This window comes from Aedes albopictus, chromosome 3 (assembly GCF_035046485.1).
Source record: "Aedes albopictus strain Foshan chromosome 3, AalbF5, whole genome shotgun sequence".
Lineage (NCBI taxonomy): Eukaryota > Metazoa > Arthropoda > Insecta > Diptera > Culicidae > Aedes > Aedes albopictus.
In genome coordinates this window covers 379,524,264-379,539,907 of record NC_085138.1, presented here as the reverse complement: position 1 = coordinate 379,539,907, position 15,644 = coordinate 379,524,264, and the positions used below count along the sequence as shown (strand labels likewise).

Below are 15,644 nucleotides of genomic sequence, written 5' to 3'. Positions count from 1 at the left end.
ATTTTCTAGTTAACCGTCCCTCGGGTTATTCAAAAAGCCGTGATGTAATATGTTGCATGGTACATTTGGTTACTTTCGATGCGGTACCGGAACAGGTTCCGGAGCACACCGGGTCTCCCAAATATAGTCTGAGACTATTTCATTGCAAACGTTCATAAGGTTACCCAAAAAAAACACGATTTGATTTATCTCATGCATGGGTGGGTATAGATCACTTTTACATTTGATCACTTCCAGTGGGACACCCATAACTGGTTTCGGGACACTACCGGTTGTCTAAAATATGGACTGAGGCTATGTTCTTACGAATCGATCATCGTGTATTCAAAAAAGCTGCTATTTTATGTACTGTCAAACACTTATTTGTGCATTTCGCCAGTTCCGGCGAGACACTCGAAAGTGGTTCCGGTACACTACCGGTAGTCTTAAAGTGGCCTGAAACTTTTCTTGCTGCCATTCTGCGCGTCATCGAAAAAGCCGATATTTAATGCGCGGTGTGCATGCGTTTGGTTCCGTTCTACATTTGACCTCTTCCGGCGGAGCACCTAGATCCGGTTTCGGCACAGTATTGGTTTTCCAAAGTGTGGTCTATGATGCTATGATTGTTTCTCTTGTTAACCGTTCATCAGGTTACCAAAACAGCTATTTATGGGGTTGGTTCTCCTTTAAATTTGACCACTTTCGATGGGGCACCCTTAATCGATGAAGAATACTACTGGTTGTTCCAAATATGGCCGGAAACTTTTTTTTTTGCCAAATCAAGATACCTAAAAATCCGCGATTTGATTTGTCGCATGAGTTTGGTTCACTTTTTTGCTTGGCCATTTCCGGCGAGACACCCGGAACTGATTCCGGATCACTACCGGTTCAGATACAGATATGTCACATGCATGGTTTTAGTTCATTTTTTTATTTGGCCACTTCCGGCGGGACACCTGGAACCGGTTCCGGAACACAACCGGTTCAAATATGGTCTAAGAATATTTTCCTGCTTACCTTTCATCAGGATGTAAATAAAGCCACAATTTGATATGTCGCATGCATGGGTTTGGTTAACTTTTATACTTGGCCACCTCCAGCGGGACATGTGGAACCGGTTCCGATAACTGTTCATCAGGGTATCGAAAAAGCTGCGGTTTGATATGCCACATGCATGGGTTTAGTGCACTTTTATGTTTGGCCACTTCCGGCGGGACACTCGGAACCGGTTCCGGAACACTACCGGTTCATATATGGTCTGAGACCATTTTTCTACTTACCGTTCATCGAGTTATCGAAAATGCCGTAGTTTGATGTGTCGCATGGATGGGTTTGTAGCGTTTTCATATCTGGCCCCTTCCTGGGGTACCGGTCCGGAACACCTAAATGGCCATAACTCCGGAACGGCTGGACCGATCCGATGCATTTTCAATAGGAAACAATGGGACCACATTCCGCGTCGAATGAACCATCGGTCATTAAAATCGGTTGAGGTTTAGTTCAAAAAAGTGATGTGAGTTTTTTTGTCCACACACACACATACGCACACACATACACACATACACACACACATACACACACACATACATCACCTCAATTCGTCGAGCTGAGTCGATTGGTATATGTGATTCAACCCTCCGAGCTTTCTATCAAAAAGTCGTTTTTGGAGTGAACATATAGCCTTTCCAGTACACTTAGTGAACGAGATAGGCAAAAAATCATTAATTGACCTCACGGATTGGTACACCGAAGACTTTCCTTTTAAGTCATCAATATCAAGTACGATACACTGACGACGAGGTTATAACACGTATCTGCCATACGATGTAAACACATAGTTGGAATCACGTAAAAGGTATTATAGCCACAGCTATATAGGTGTGGGTATTCAGCATGACCATGCTGAGGGCGACGGGTTCAATTCCCGGTCAGTCCTGGAACTTTTCGTAATGGAAATTTTCTTGACTTCCTTGGGCATCGAATATCTTCGTACCTGCCACCCGATAAACATATGTAAAATGGTGATTGGCAGAGGAAGCTCTCGGGTAATAACTTTGCCTTTGTAGGGGCGTAACGCCAATACAAATAATAATAAAAGGAACAATATTTAACTCGATTTTCTTTTACTTACAGGTATTCAACTACCACGCCCATGTTCATCATCATAATCAATGTCGTTTCAACACTGTTGTCGTTTCGCAAAATAGTTCATTGCAGCTTCTGGTAAGTAGTAATTCTATGAGCAACGGAAACACTTGATGCTGGTAACAGTATTGTGTGCTTTGTTTTATTTCTGCATTATAATTAACTCTGCCTCATGAGGTGAATGACGAATGAACCAATTTTACACAGATCGAAAAAAGAGTGTAAAATTCTGTGACATATGATGCACATGATTGGAGCGTGGGATATCACAGAAGTTTACATGACATATCATGTAAAAACCATAAAATATCATGTATATTTCCATTATATGTCATGTAATTCAGCATGACTCTGAGTTGTTACATGACATATAGCGCAAATTTACATGAAATAGCATGTAAATAATCATAACATTATGTTTACATGACTAGAATGAAGTTTACATGACGTGTAAGTCTCATTATTTTTATCTGTGATAGTTTAACTCATTCATTTTTCTTCGACACTAACAAAAATGAATTATTAAGTACAACAGTCGTCCCTTGGACTCAAGTTGTACTGGTCATCAAACTCAATCGGTCATCGAACCTTTGCTAGTTTTAAGTGAAATTTATGTCCGTGGACTCTCCCGTTCCCGCAGTTTTACGCGCACTTAAATTACATTATGTTCGGTCATATCTTGGTAGGAATTAAGCGAACGAAAAAAAAAACGTCCAAACGAAAGCGGCTTAACGCGATTTTTCCCTCGTCTCCCGGTTGAAGGAAGGTGTGGATTTTATTTGCTTGGTGATGGAAAGCCCCAGCAGAAAACTGTATTTATGCTGGTCGGTTAATCCTGGCACATCCTCCGCATTCGGATCGGTACAAACGAAAAAAAAAGCGGTAATCATTTTATGGCACATTATTTTACAAAATTAATTACAATCATGAGGGAGAGCAAACTAACGCGTGGACACACACACAATTTGAACACGTGTACGCACATACTTACCGACGTGCGTAATTGCCTGTTATCGTTTGTTTGGTTATTTATTTATAGTTGTTGTGAACCCGGGCTGCCATAACCAGCATCGTCACAGTGCGTGAACCGTGCCTGTGCCATACCTACCATTAATAGGGAGGGTGAGGGTCGCTAACAGAGTTGCTAACGATTCCCTTTGTCCCGGGACAACCGCTGACTGCGCGTAGGGCAGGGTGAAGTCCTGTAATAATAAATTATGTTGGTGATGGAGAAACTATTAAAATATAGGTATAAACCCAGCCCGGAGATGGTTCGGTATTTCTATAACTGAAATCATTTCAACTAAACTAATACTTTTTACCAAATGAATAATTTTCGCTAATTTGAGGGTTCATAAAAACTAACTGCAAAATTGGTACTCTAACTGCATTTGCTTTCATTTAGTAGGGTACAGAGTATGAAGGAAAAATTGAGAAAAAGCTACCCTATGACGAAAACCAACTCAACGAGTTTGGTTTCAAGTACCCACTTCAAACGATTAATCCTCCAGCAAAATTGCGAAATTAGCTTGATTGATAGTCGAATGATCAATTTAAGCCCGACATCAGTGTAACATAAGTACATAAGATAAGTACGCCCAGAACACTTCAATGTAATTTCGAGAATCGAACATTTGTTCACTTATTTGCCACTCTCTGTTCTGCTGTAAAGAAAACAAGTGCGACCATTACAGAGGAGGGTGCGACAAATTGGCACACTCGAGCCCCACCACCGCTCTTCACGAGGGTAAATCGAGATTGTACACCTCTGCACTAGCCATAGCTCATAGAGTGTCAAGTGAGCGAAACTTGATGGCAGCTATTCGATGATACTTGAATGATCGTTTTGCAGAATGTTATTTGTCACATGCCAACCTCATTGCAAATGTGTGATTACCGAGCAAACGTTTTGCCTTTCTCATACACTAAGTGTACTGGAAAGGCTATATGTTCACTCCAAAAATGACTTTTTGATAGAAGGCCTGGAGGGTCCAATCAACTCAGCTCGACGAATTGAAGCGATGTCTGTGTGTGCGCGTGTGTGTGTGTGAGTATGTGTGTGTACAAAAAAACTCACATCACTTTTTGGCAGTAAACCTCAACCGATTTTAATGACCGACGATTCATTAGACGCCGAATTTGGTCCCATTGTTTCCTACTGAAAATGGTTATGGCCATATAGGTGTTCCGGACCGGTACCCCAGCAAGGGGTAGATATGAAAATGCTACAAAACCATGCATGCGGCACATCAGACTGCGGCTTTTTCGATAACGTGACGAACAGTAAGCAGAAAATTAGTCTTAGGCCATATCTGAACCGGTAATATTCCGGAATCGGTTCCGGATGTCCCGCCGGAGGTGGCAAAATATAAAAGTGAACCAAATCCATGCATGCGACACATCAAATAACGGCTTTTACAATAACCTGATGAACAGTGGGCAGGAAAATAGCCTTTGATCCAGCAGAGACTACCGGTAGTGTTCCGGAACCGATTCCGGGTGCCCCGCCGGAAGTAGCCAAATATAAAATTGAACCAAACCCTAGACCAAACCCATGCATGCGACACATTGAATCGCGGCTCTTTGGATAATCTGATGAATGACAAGTAATAAAATGGAATCAGACCATATTTAGGTAAACCAGTAGTATTTCGGAACCGGTTCCGTGTGCCCCGCCGGAAGTGGTCAAATGTAGATGGGAACCAAACCCATGCATGCGACACACTAAATAGCAGCTTTTTCAACAACCTGAAGAACGGTAAGCAGATCAATAGCCTTAGGCCACAGCAGAGACTAACGGCAGTGTTCCGGAACCGGTTCCGGGTGTCTCGCCGGATGTGGTCAAATATTAAAGTGAACCCAAACCCAGACCAAACCTATGCATGAGACACATCAAATAGTGGCATTTTCGATAACCTGGTGAACGATAAGCAGGAAAATAGCATTAGATCACAACAGAGACTACACACTTAATTCAGATTGCCGGGATTTCAGCATTTTTTCAAACTTTTGCCGAGATTCGCACAGCCGAGCAATCAGCAAACAATCATTTTGCCGGGATCTCGGCAATTTTGACAGTTCATTGCTGATAGTCGGCAATCGTTTTGCTGAGAATCAGCTAACAATCGTCACTTTTTGCTGAGATACCAGATAAAGATTTTGCTGAGCAGACGGCTGTGCGCGATTTTGCCGAGCCCGCGAATCTGTTTTGAGTGTGTACCGATAGTGTTCTGGAACCGGTTCCGGATGTCCTGCCGGAAGTTGTCAAATATAAAAGTGAACCTAACCCATGCATGCGACACATCAAATCGCGACTCTTTAGATTACCTGATGAACGGTTAGCAAGAAAATGGACCATATATGAGAAAACCTGTAGTATTCCGGAACAGGTTAAGGGTATCCCGCTGGAAGTGGTCAAATGCATAAGGGTTCATTCAAATATTACGTAACGCAAAATTTGACAATTTTAGACCCCCTCCCTCCCCCACGTAACAATTTTTATATGAGAAATTTTGTATGGAGCGTAACATAGTGCTAGACTCCCTCCCTCACCCCTCAGCGTTACGTAATGTTTGAACGAACCCTAATGGCTTTCAAGAAAATAGTCACCAGGATTACCAAAATGTAAAATGAATCAAATCCATGCATGACGGATTTCGCGCCAACTCGAACAAATGTTGGCAGAACACCCTCTCAGATTACAACGAAACTTTCTTGGTGTGTAGACCTTGCCCAGATAAGCCACTTTGCATACTCATTTTTCTATTTTTTTTTCTCGACTGACTTTTGAAAATGGCTAAACTTTTTTTATGGATTTTTTAAAAATGTTTTTAATCAAAAAAATGACTACTCCTACAAAAAAGTGTTGTATGGGTGATTATCACAAAATAAGTCAAATTTTAAGAAAAAATACTGAAAAAAATCCAAAATGAGCCCTACACTGAAAAAAAAATTATTTCTAAAAATTCAAAGTTGATTTAAAAAAAAACACCATTTTTGATTTTGATGAAATTTTGTCTCAAGACAGGTAATTATGTTCCCTACCAACCGTCCATACATCACAAGATGGGCACTTTAAAGGAAAAAAAAGTTTTTCTAACAAAAACTTTTTCTTGTTCGAATGATTTTTTTTTCAGTGTATTTTGTTATCAACAATAAAACCAGTGAAGGCCATAACAATCCCAGAATCCAATGAAACTCAATTTTCTAGGAGATTTTGTGTTATTTATTCAATCATTTGGAAGGGTTTTCTGACATTTTAATGTACTTTTCAGTGGATACGTAACAGAAATTTAATTTAGTTATATTTTTATCTGTCTGTATAACTGCCCAGTTATATAACTCTCGTGGAGTTGTTATGGTATTTCCATAATCTCGAGCAAGACTTGCTCTCTTTGCCATTCGCTTGAGAGTGCCACCAATAGCATCACATGGACCTTTACCGTGGGACGTTGCAAAAAAAATGCCATTCTGCTCTTAATGCATGCTTTGACTGGAATCTACATAGACTAGCAAAGTTCTTCTTATTTTTGTATTGTGATGCTGCCCCATCAGACATAAAATAAATTTTAGAAAAGTTCGTTAATTGTTTCATAAAATCTATCATTTTTGAGATGAACAACTGGACCGCAACTGTATCGTGAGCCATTACTTCCGATATCATTATCAGCTAACATTTACAAGTTTATTATCTTTCATATAGTAAATTTCAAATGGGTGTATTGTTGCTTGCGAGTTGTTCCAATGATATCCTTGAGCAGCGTTTTGAATTATGAATGAATAGTTTTCAGAGAAATCACAAATCGCAAGAATTTCATCATCCTTTAATGTATCTTTTTTATTTCTGAGAAATGATGATTGTTGTTTATGAATAAAGTCGTGTGTTATAAGTTTGTCAATTTTATCAACAAGATACGGAACAAATTCATCAACAGGTTTAATAATCGTTTCTAAATTACAGCGATCAGTATTCAACCACTGCTGAAATATAATCTCTTCGTTGTCATTTGATTCTAATGTCAATGTAAGTTCCTCTTCAATGTGTTCATTACAAGCACACTTTTCACAAGCACGGAAAAAGCAATTATCTGTTCTGGTGGAAATATCGCAAAGCATTTTTTGTATTATTTCATCTTGTGACACAATTCTTATACTGTTTAACATTAAATTTACATTTTCATGAATAGTACATATGCATATATTATGTATACCAGTAGAATCAAGTAAAATACAATGCTTTGGTCGCAACTGTGTAAATATTGTGAAACCAATATTCACAGTTTTGTACATACCGTCGATGGGGGTGACAATGGGTCTGGGGGGTGAGATTGGGTCAAAACGGAGAAACATAAAATTTGAAATAGCTCATCAACTATGGCTAATTTATATTGAAAACTTTACATTATTTCAAAGAGGAGATGTTTTTACACGTCATGATGCAGAATAAGATGTTTAGCAATAATCGTTTTTTTGTTAAATTTGTGGCTAAACTTATACGATGAAACTACTAGTAAATCACTCTGAAAAATTTTCTCCTTCGTAATGTTTAACACAAGTACCTAACCATATATTTTCTAATAAGTGATTAGCTGTAGGTATTACCTGGTTGATGAAATGAAAAAAAGCGGGATGTCATTGCTCTTTTTATTTAAAAATTCAATATTTTTGACCCTATGTCTAAATATGAGGAATGGGGGTGAGATTGGGTCAAGCAAGTTATCGAGTGCACATAACTTTACTAAAAATTCAACTTGTTATCCAGTCCCCATTTGACGTTAGAGTGGTGCCATGTTTACCGTATCTTCATAAAAGCACGCTTTCTTTCGAAAATATGTCGAGAAGTGTCAAACGAGTGTGTTAATACGATTAGCGCCAAAAATCATATATAGCAATACACCCATGCATTTGGACAGCTCCTCTAATCATCAGCTAATCTTCAAAGTACTGCTTTATCGTAAGCTCACAAAATAGACTTAATAGCGTTCCTCTATCTCGAGATGGAGTGATTTGCTTTAGCAATATAGAGGCCACTGATCATGTACATAAGAGTTCATAATGGAGGGTTTGGTTCAATATTTCTTATGCAGTATACTAAAACTATCATGTTTTTTTTTTTTTACAATCAATCTTTCAATGCGCCCTCCCTCATTGTAATCCCCCTTCCTCTCATGAAGGTTGAAAGTCTAAGTGAGGATGATTATGATGGCTAAAAATGGCGAAACAATACAAACGTTATTTTATCAAATTTCAATCATTTTTTCGGTTGTATTAAGCCTTTTAGGTGGATTAATCATCTTTTAATATTACCTAAATATTTATTCGCTATGATAACATTGTGTTTTAAGTAGGTTTACTAGATATGATCAATAAAATTAACTTATATTCTCAGTTAGGCGATTTCGAATACTTTGACCCATTCTCACCCCCTCTAAGGGGTGAGATTGGGTCAATTTTCAATCATTTGTAGTTTAGTAAGAAATTCATATAACGTGATACTTTCTTGCTAAACTATCATTACCACATAGAAGAGTATACATACCAAATAAAAAGTTATTCCGACTTCATTTTTATTTGTTATTTAACAAACAATCTTTGAGTATCATTTTTTGACCCATTCTCACCCCCAACGACGGTATCTACAAAAATCATATAAGCCTCTTTGAGCGACATCATCAAAAGTCGTTTTTGAACTTGTTGTTTTTTTTCCATTTCGAACCTCAGAAACAAAATCATTTGTTCCTGGCATTGGCCTGCTGATATCATTATCATCAAAAAATTCTCTTACTATTTGTTTTGTATCGTCATCAATACCATGCCCCCTTCTTTTTTCGGTGGTACAAAGAATACCCTGTTCATAAACAAGATCCTTCACCTGCCTCGCCATATACATTGGTGCATTAAACTCTCTTGTGATTTTATTTACCGACCAAGACTTAGGAAGTACAGATAGTATTTTAATCTGTTCGCTTCTGTCAGTTGTAGGGTGATTGAACTTATCCTTTAACTGCATAATTATCTCGTCATACGCCTCCACTTTGCCAACATCCGTTGAATCTATTCCGAAGATATTTTTTCGAACTGCTTTCGTAATCGGCAATGATTTGTTTATGCGATATTCCATACTTCTCATGTTTCTAGATGAGATTGGCGATAAACTCAATGTTTCAGCAATGGTATTAAACTTCTCAATATTATGGGGACCCTGTAGTTGATCAGTTGACGGAATTGACTCCAATGATGGAATAGATGGTACCATATCTGTAAGATAAAAGTTAAGGTTAACAATATAATAATGAATGCAGTGGAAAGTTAATGATAGTTATTTATGCAACGAGTTGCAAAAATGATTTTTTTTCGCACAAGTAGTACATTTATCCAACGAGGCTTGCCGGGTTGGATAAATACGAAGAATACTGAAAAATGTAGTTTTGCAACGAGCTGCAAAATGAGTTATATAAAAGAAGCTAACACGTTGAAGGCTTACTTACCCAGCTCATTTTCGATTTGTTGACCACTCGTTGACGGTTCTGGTTCTGGAACATCATGATGTTGCTGCCCACTAAATGATGGTTGCATAGTTTCGTCGTTTCCATCCGATCGGCGTTTTTTCGTATTCGGGCTTCTGTTGTGACTTATCAATCCACGACATGACTCACAAATACTCATCGATTCGTCGATTTCATGTGTATATCCCATGGAATGAATTTTATCTATCAATCTTAATGACATGCCCCGTAGATTATGACGGTTGCACTTTGGATTGTTTATTTTTGCACTGCACTTGAATTTGTTGAATTTTGATTTATACGATTGATCCATTACTTTTCAGAACTGCCTTTAATAACCAAAGAGAAGTAACACGTTGAATGATACCGATTCATTTTCTTGTTTTGTTCATATTTGCTTTAGGTACAACTCTTGATTTGTTTTTTTTTTTCGATTAGGTAGTTCGAATCTAATAAATAGCCATACCTAATATTAGGTAAGAACATGGGATAGAAACGTTTGGGTAGAAATTACAGCAGCACGTATGAAATGCGTGTTCTAATTGTATATTGTTTCGTACTTCTAGAGTGCTGCTGCGTGAATATGGGTGCATTGCATTGTCGCATATGACACAATAAGTTTCATTGCATTTTGAGATTACTAGATAACCTTCACTGGTTTAGTTTGTTTAAAAAAAAAAGACACTGAAAAAATAATAATTTGGACATAAAAAAGTTTTTGTTAGAAAAACTTTTTTTCCTTAAAAGTGCCCATCTTGTGATGTATGGACGGTTGGTAGGGAACATAATTACCTGTCTTGAGACAAAATTTCATCAAAATCAAAAATGGTGTTTTTTTTAAATCAACTTTGAATTTTTAGAAATGATTTTTTTCAGTGTAGGGCTCATTTTGGATTTTTTCAGTATTTTTTTCTTAAAATTTGACTTATTTTGTGATAATCACCCATACAACACTTTTTTGTAGGAGTAGTCATTTTTTTGATTAAAAACATTTTTAAAAAATCCATAAAAAAAGTTTAGCCCTTTTCAAAAGTCAGTCCAGATAAATTTTGAAGAAACTAAGTATGCAAAGTGGCTTATCTAGTCTTGGTGTACATACCCAGAAAGTTTCATTGTAATCTGAGAGGGTGCTGCCAACTCCGAATACGATTTGGGGCGAAATTCGTCGCATGCACATCAATTTGCGGCTTTTCAGAAAACCTGTTGATCAGTTAGCAAAAAACTAGTCTCAGATCATATTTGAGATAAAAGGTACAGTCTTGGAACCGGTTCCGGGTATCTCACACACGCTATGTCTGAACCAGCAGATTATAAAAATTGAATGTACATCGGGTTTCTTTCCACCAAACATCAGTATTCAAACTATATATTCGTTTCCAGAAGGTTTTAAAATATTTTATCGGGGAAATTTTGATTCTTACATCTTTTTAGCTGTTTTTCATACGCATTTACATGAAAGTCTCATTTTCGGCCAATTTCGCTCCCATACAAAATGTATGGAAAAATTTTCACCGAGAGAATATTTTAAAACCTTCTGTAAATGAAAATATAGCTTAAATACTGATGTTTGGTGGAAAGAAACCCGATGTACATACATAGCGTGCACAGGAAGTGGTAAAAAACAGTGAAAATAAACAATGCAAGCGATAAATATGTGTAAGAGAACAAAATCTTGGCAATACTGAAGCAGGCTCATCAAATCACACATTTTTAAATTCCTGAGGTGTAGATATACAGTAGAATGGGGGTTGCATGGAAAAAATGAAATTTAATCGCATCAACCTCGAACAAAGTTTCCAATCCCCTTTTGCATCTAAAATTACAGGGCAAAATTTTGATCCGACTGGTTGCTCCTCGCACTCTGTGATATGGTTCAAATTTGAATTAGATTCAGTATGAAAAATTGCACCAATGATAATAAAATGTAGCCTAAAGTGTGCAGAAAAAAGTTTATCGAAGACTGTAAAGTAATTTTTATTTATGAAATAAGTTATATTGTAATAATCCAGTAATAATAAAGGTGGTCAAGCAGTCAACTAAGAGGTCTGATATTTTTCAGCTCTGCCTATACGTTGAACAAAACGTCGGAAATATAGCGCATTTAGTTCACCACTGGACTATCGCACTAGTTTTCACGAGTGCGAAAACGCTAATAAAAGTGCGCGATTGCATCAAATCAACTCGATGTCTTCAGAGCACTTGTTCACCATAGATTGATAGAAATAGTGCGCCGAAGACATCAACCTGATTTGATGCAATCGCGCACTTTTATGTACGTTTTCGCACTTATGAAGTCGCAGTTCGCAGTCCAGTGGTGAACTAAATGCGGTATATATGCCATCAATAAGTTTTCCAACTCGATGATGGCTTGGATAAAGTTCTTGCTTTTACAAATAAAGTATTCTTAGGATTCAGGACTACGACTTACGTGGACGGAAACATCATGAGTACATATCTCATTTTCTTGAGAATGAGTGAGCATTCCGAACGCTGTCGATGAGAAAGGCACCATCACCACTAGGTGAACTGAAAACAAAATATAGCGGAGGAAAAATCTTCGATGTGGGATCATTCCCAAGTAACAATTACATTGCTGATTGGTTTTGTTTGATTTTTATTGAGGTTATATTACAGCAATAATTAAAACTCACAGTTTTATGATTAGTTTTATAAAAAACCATTGATAAAATGTTTTAAAGTATTCTTAAAGATATCCATAAAGCCAGATTCTAAGATTAACAAAACTTTCGGATATGTAAACCTGCTGACATTCATTATTACCACAATAAAACTGTTCAAACTCTCAACAGATGGCGATCCGTTCGATTAGTATCGACATCTGTTGGTGGAAAAGCAGAAACCACGACATTGCTCGGATTATTGCGGTCATCATAAAAGTAAACTTGCTCTCGTTTTATTGTGGTCGCCATATTGAAGAATTAGCTTACGTGAATGAAAAATAGTTTATTTTGCACAAATTTGCAATAAATTATTAGTTTGCCGCCTTTTCCATAACATGCTCACATAAATAAACTCTCTCAGCTGAGTTTTCTTGTGATCCAAGATAGTTTTACTAAATTAACATTTTTTTTTTCATTTAAGATGATAATATTCACCATTTTCGAAGCGCATTAGTTTTATGTTTGTGCAAACCCAATGCTCACGGTAAAATTGAATGCGTTTAAGCCTATCAACACAATAACTTCTAACATATCCCTTTCGTGACGGAGCTAAAAAAAGTGAAATTTCCATACAAATTGCTCAAATTTGACTCTCCAGAACTCTCAGACTTTTTAATATATCAACACTTTTTCTTTGGCATTTGCTAGAACTACTCCTTGTCTTTCGATTCCTAGCCTTGTCCACCTAGATAAATCGAAAATTAAAAATTTGCGACAGATAAAACTTTTTCATGTTTTACCATTTTTGCTCACTTTTTGTTTAACTTGTTGTGGTAAATTTTACACAGAACATAAACAAAAGTTTGTTTGTACACATGCAAGTATAAATTATGGCTCAATCATCAAAATAATTTACATCAGGAAAACCAAAGACTAAACAGTTGAAAAAGTTACACAAAACAGTTGTTGCTCAACAACACAATTGTGCTGGTTCGTCACGAAAGGGATATTACTTTGAAATGATCGCTTTCTATTTAAGAATGATGTATCCTCCTGAACTTTACAAACCATCGAAGAAGCTTCTCTGCATCTTGTGCTTTTTATTTTTTGTTGAAAAAAAAATAACAACAACCATCATACCCTCTTTTCGAGAATGGAGAATTTTTCAACTAGGTTTTAAAACGGTTTTATTGCTATTCCTAAAGCGGTGTGCAAAACCTGTCCGAGAGTGGTCCACTTAGCCGGAAGATGCTCTTGAAGAGGTTATCAAGAGGTTTTGATATATAATTCTATTGTAAGTTTTATAAAATTGGTCATGAAGATCTCTTATAGAGCCGAACAAAACTTAAAATGCTACTTGGGTTTAGACAGGGGGTCCAATTTCAGGAACTTCTTACAACAACTCATCAGTTTTCCTCAATTGTCTTTGTTAAATACCATTTGAAGCATTTTTTTAACGAACACGTCCTCATAACCATCTCCAGCACCGGATATGTATCGACCGACCCATTTGAACACTTGAAGACAATGTCACCGGCGGAACTCCACTATCGGTGGGTCGTTCGGTTTGTCGGTGGGTCGGTCGTTTGGTCGACTAGAGTCTACCGCCACGCTACAGCGTTGATTGGTTCGAGTCGTGGAAGGTTAAAACAAACAAACAAACAATTGCTTGTAATGAGAAAGTTGCTTGTTCTATCGCACCACCGACGACGACGACAACCACGATGATGTCGAGTCGCTGCTGCTGCTGGCTGGCTAAGGTGGCTGTTTGGGCCCGAGCTACATGTTTGACAAGCAAACGGTACAATTTCCCAGCGGGAAAAGTTTCCGCCCTCTCTTGCGGGATAGGAACAACACTGGGTTGCTGTTGTAGCCTCAGCCATGAACATTAATGGGGTTGCTGCTATCTTCTTAAAGTCGGTTTTGGGGTTAGTAAAATTTCGATTATTTGCGGGGTACATTGTGCGCATACTTCCGGCGAGTCATCATCATTCATATACCAACCAACGCGTGGTTCTTCTGGCTGTGATGGTTATCACACTGCACTGGCAAGAGCATGACAGCCCGGGTTGGAAAATCGTGAAAATTTCTCACCTGCGGGGGGGCGTTTGGCTGAAGCGGACGTCGTCATCGCTCTTCTTGCGTTGCACGGTGGATGAATATCGAAGAAAATCTTATGAATATCAAATAATTTGGACCTAAACAATTATGGTTTCTACTTCGTAAGTACTGCAGAGTAAAAGGATAGAACAAGTAATGGTCAAGTAATTATTATTTATTATTATTTTGCTCTTACTGTAATGGCCATTATTATAGAGTATTGACACTTCTAAAAAATATACTAAAATGTGAAATAACCGGCTCTGTGGATCTTATCAGCCGGCTATTGCTCTTGTCGTAATGAGTTTGCTTCGAATGTACTTACAGTTGTGATGATTCAGGAACCGTCTCACTAAACTGCAGGTTACAAGAATCACCGCTTCCAGGTTGCTGTCTCCAGTAGGTCTTCAGTTAGCCTAGTGCATAGATTCCCAAACTTTTTGGGTGCGCGACCCCCTTTTGCCAGTAGACGTGTTTTTGGCGACCCACCATAGAAATTCCCTCATTTGTTGTCTGTTACAGTAAATTATTTAACTGTCCCTCCGCGACCCCCTGTTCATAAACCACGTAGACTTTTTGGGGGGGGAGGGGGGGTTTGGCCAAAGTCTACGCTCCTTACAAATTTCAAAATTTGTGTATGGACAAAAGTCCACGAGGGGGAAGGGGGGGGGGATTCTGAGATGGCCAAAATTTGGTCTACGTGGTTTATGAACAGCCCCTGGATGAAGGCCGGCGACCCCCTTGAGGGGGGGGGGTCGCGACCCACAGTTTGGGAAACCATGGCCTAGTGGTTGAGGCTATGGATCGCCAGTCCGAAGACGGCGGGTTCGATTCCCGTTCTGGTCGGGAAAATTTTCTCGACTCCCTGGGCATAGAGTATTATTGTGCTTGCCTCACAATATACTAATTCATGCAATGGCTGGCAAAGAAAGCCCTCCAATTAATAACTGTGGAAGTTCTCAAAGAACACTAAGTTGGAGCGAGGCAACCCGGGATCAGGTAGAACAGCAGCTATGGGGTATGAAACTTTGATTACTTTTTGGAATTGCTGATAAATACAAAAACTTACTGGAGTGCGGAGGCCACAAAGGACCACCGCGAATGCCGAAGCACCACCGGTAGAGGCGAGTTATGTAAATTCGTTGCAAGACTCTGCATTGTCCCTGATATGGAGCAAGCAAATCTTCGAGATTGCTCTCCGAAAGACCCCAGTGCTCGTCCACACGTCTGCAACTCGGATGTTTCCGTCTGAGCCTTGGAAAACCTCGGTAACACGGCCACTTCAACGGTGGAA

At 38.5% G+C, this 15,644-nt stretch overlaps 1 protein-coding gene and 1 long non-coding RNA gene across 2 annotated transcripts in view; one reads left to right on the top strand and one right to left on the bottom strand.

Annotated features, from left to right (window-relative positions):
- The window catches only part of LOC134291829 (uncharacterized), a 444,222-nt gene that overhangs the window by 287,057 nt on the left and 141,521 nt on the right, over positions 1 to 15,644 (top strand). The window lies entirely within an intron of this gene.
- Positions 8,383 to 10,792, bottom strand: LOC134291826 (uncharacterized). The gene is made up of 2 exons (XM_062860079.1): positions 9,612 to 10,792; positions 8,383 to 9,381 (listed from the first exon to the last, which is right to left on the bottom strand). The coding sequence occupies exons 1-2, from the start codon at positions 9,940 to 9,942 to the stop codon at positions 8,741 to 8,743; spliced, it is 972 nt and encodes a 323-aa protein (XP_062716063.1). The 5' UTR covers positions 9,943 to 10,792; the 3' UTR covers positions 8,383 to 8,740.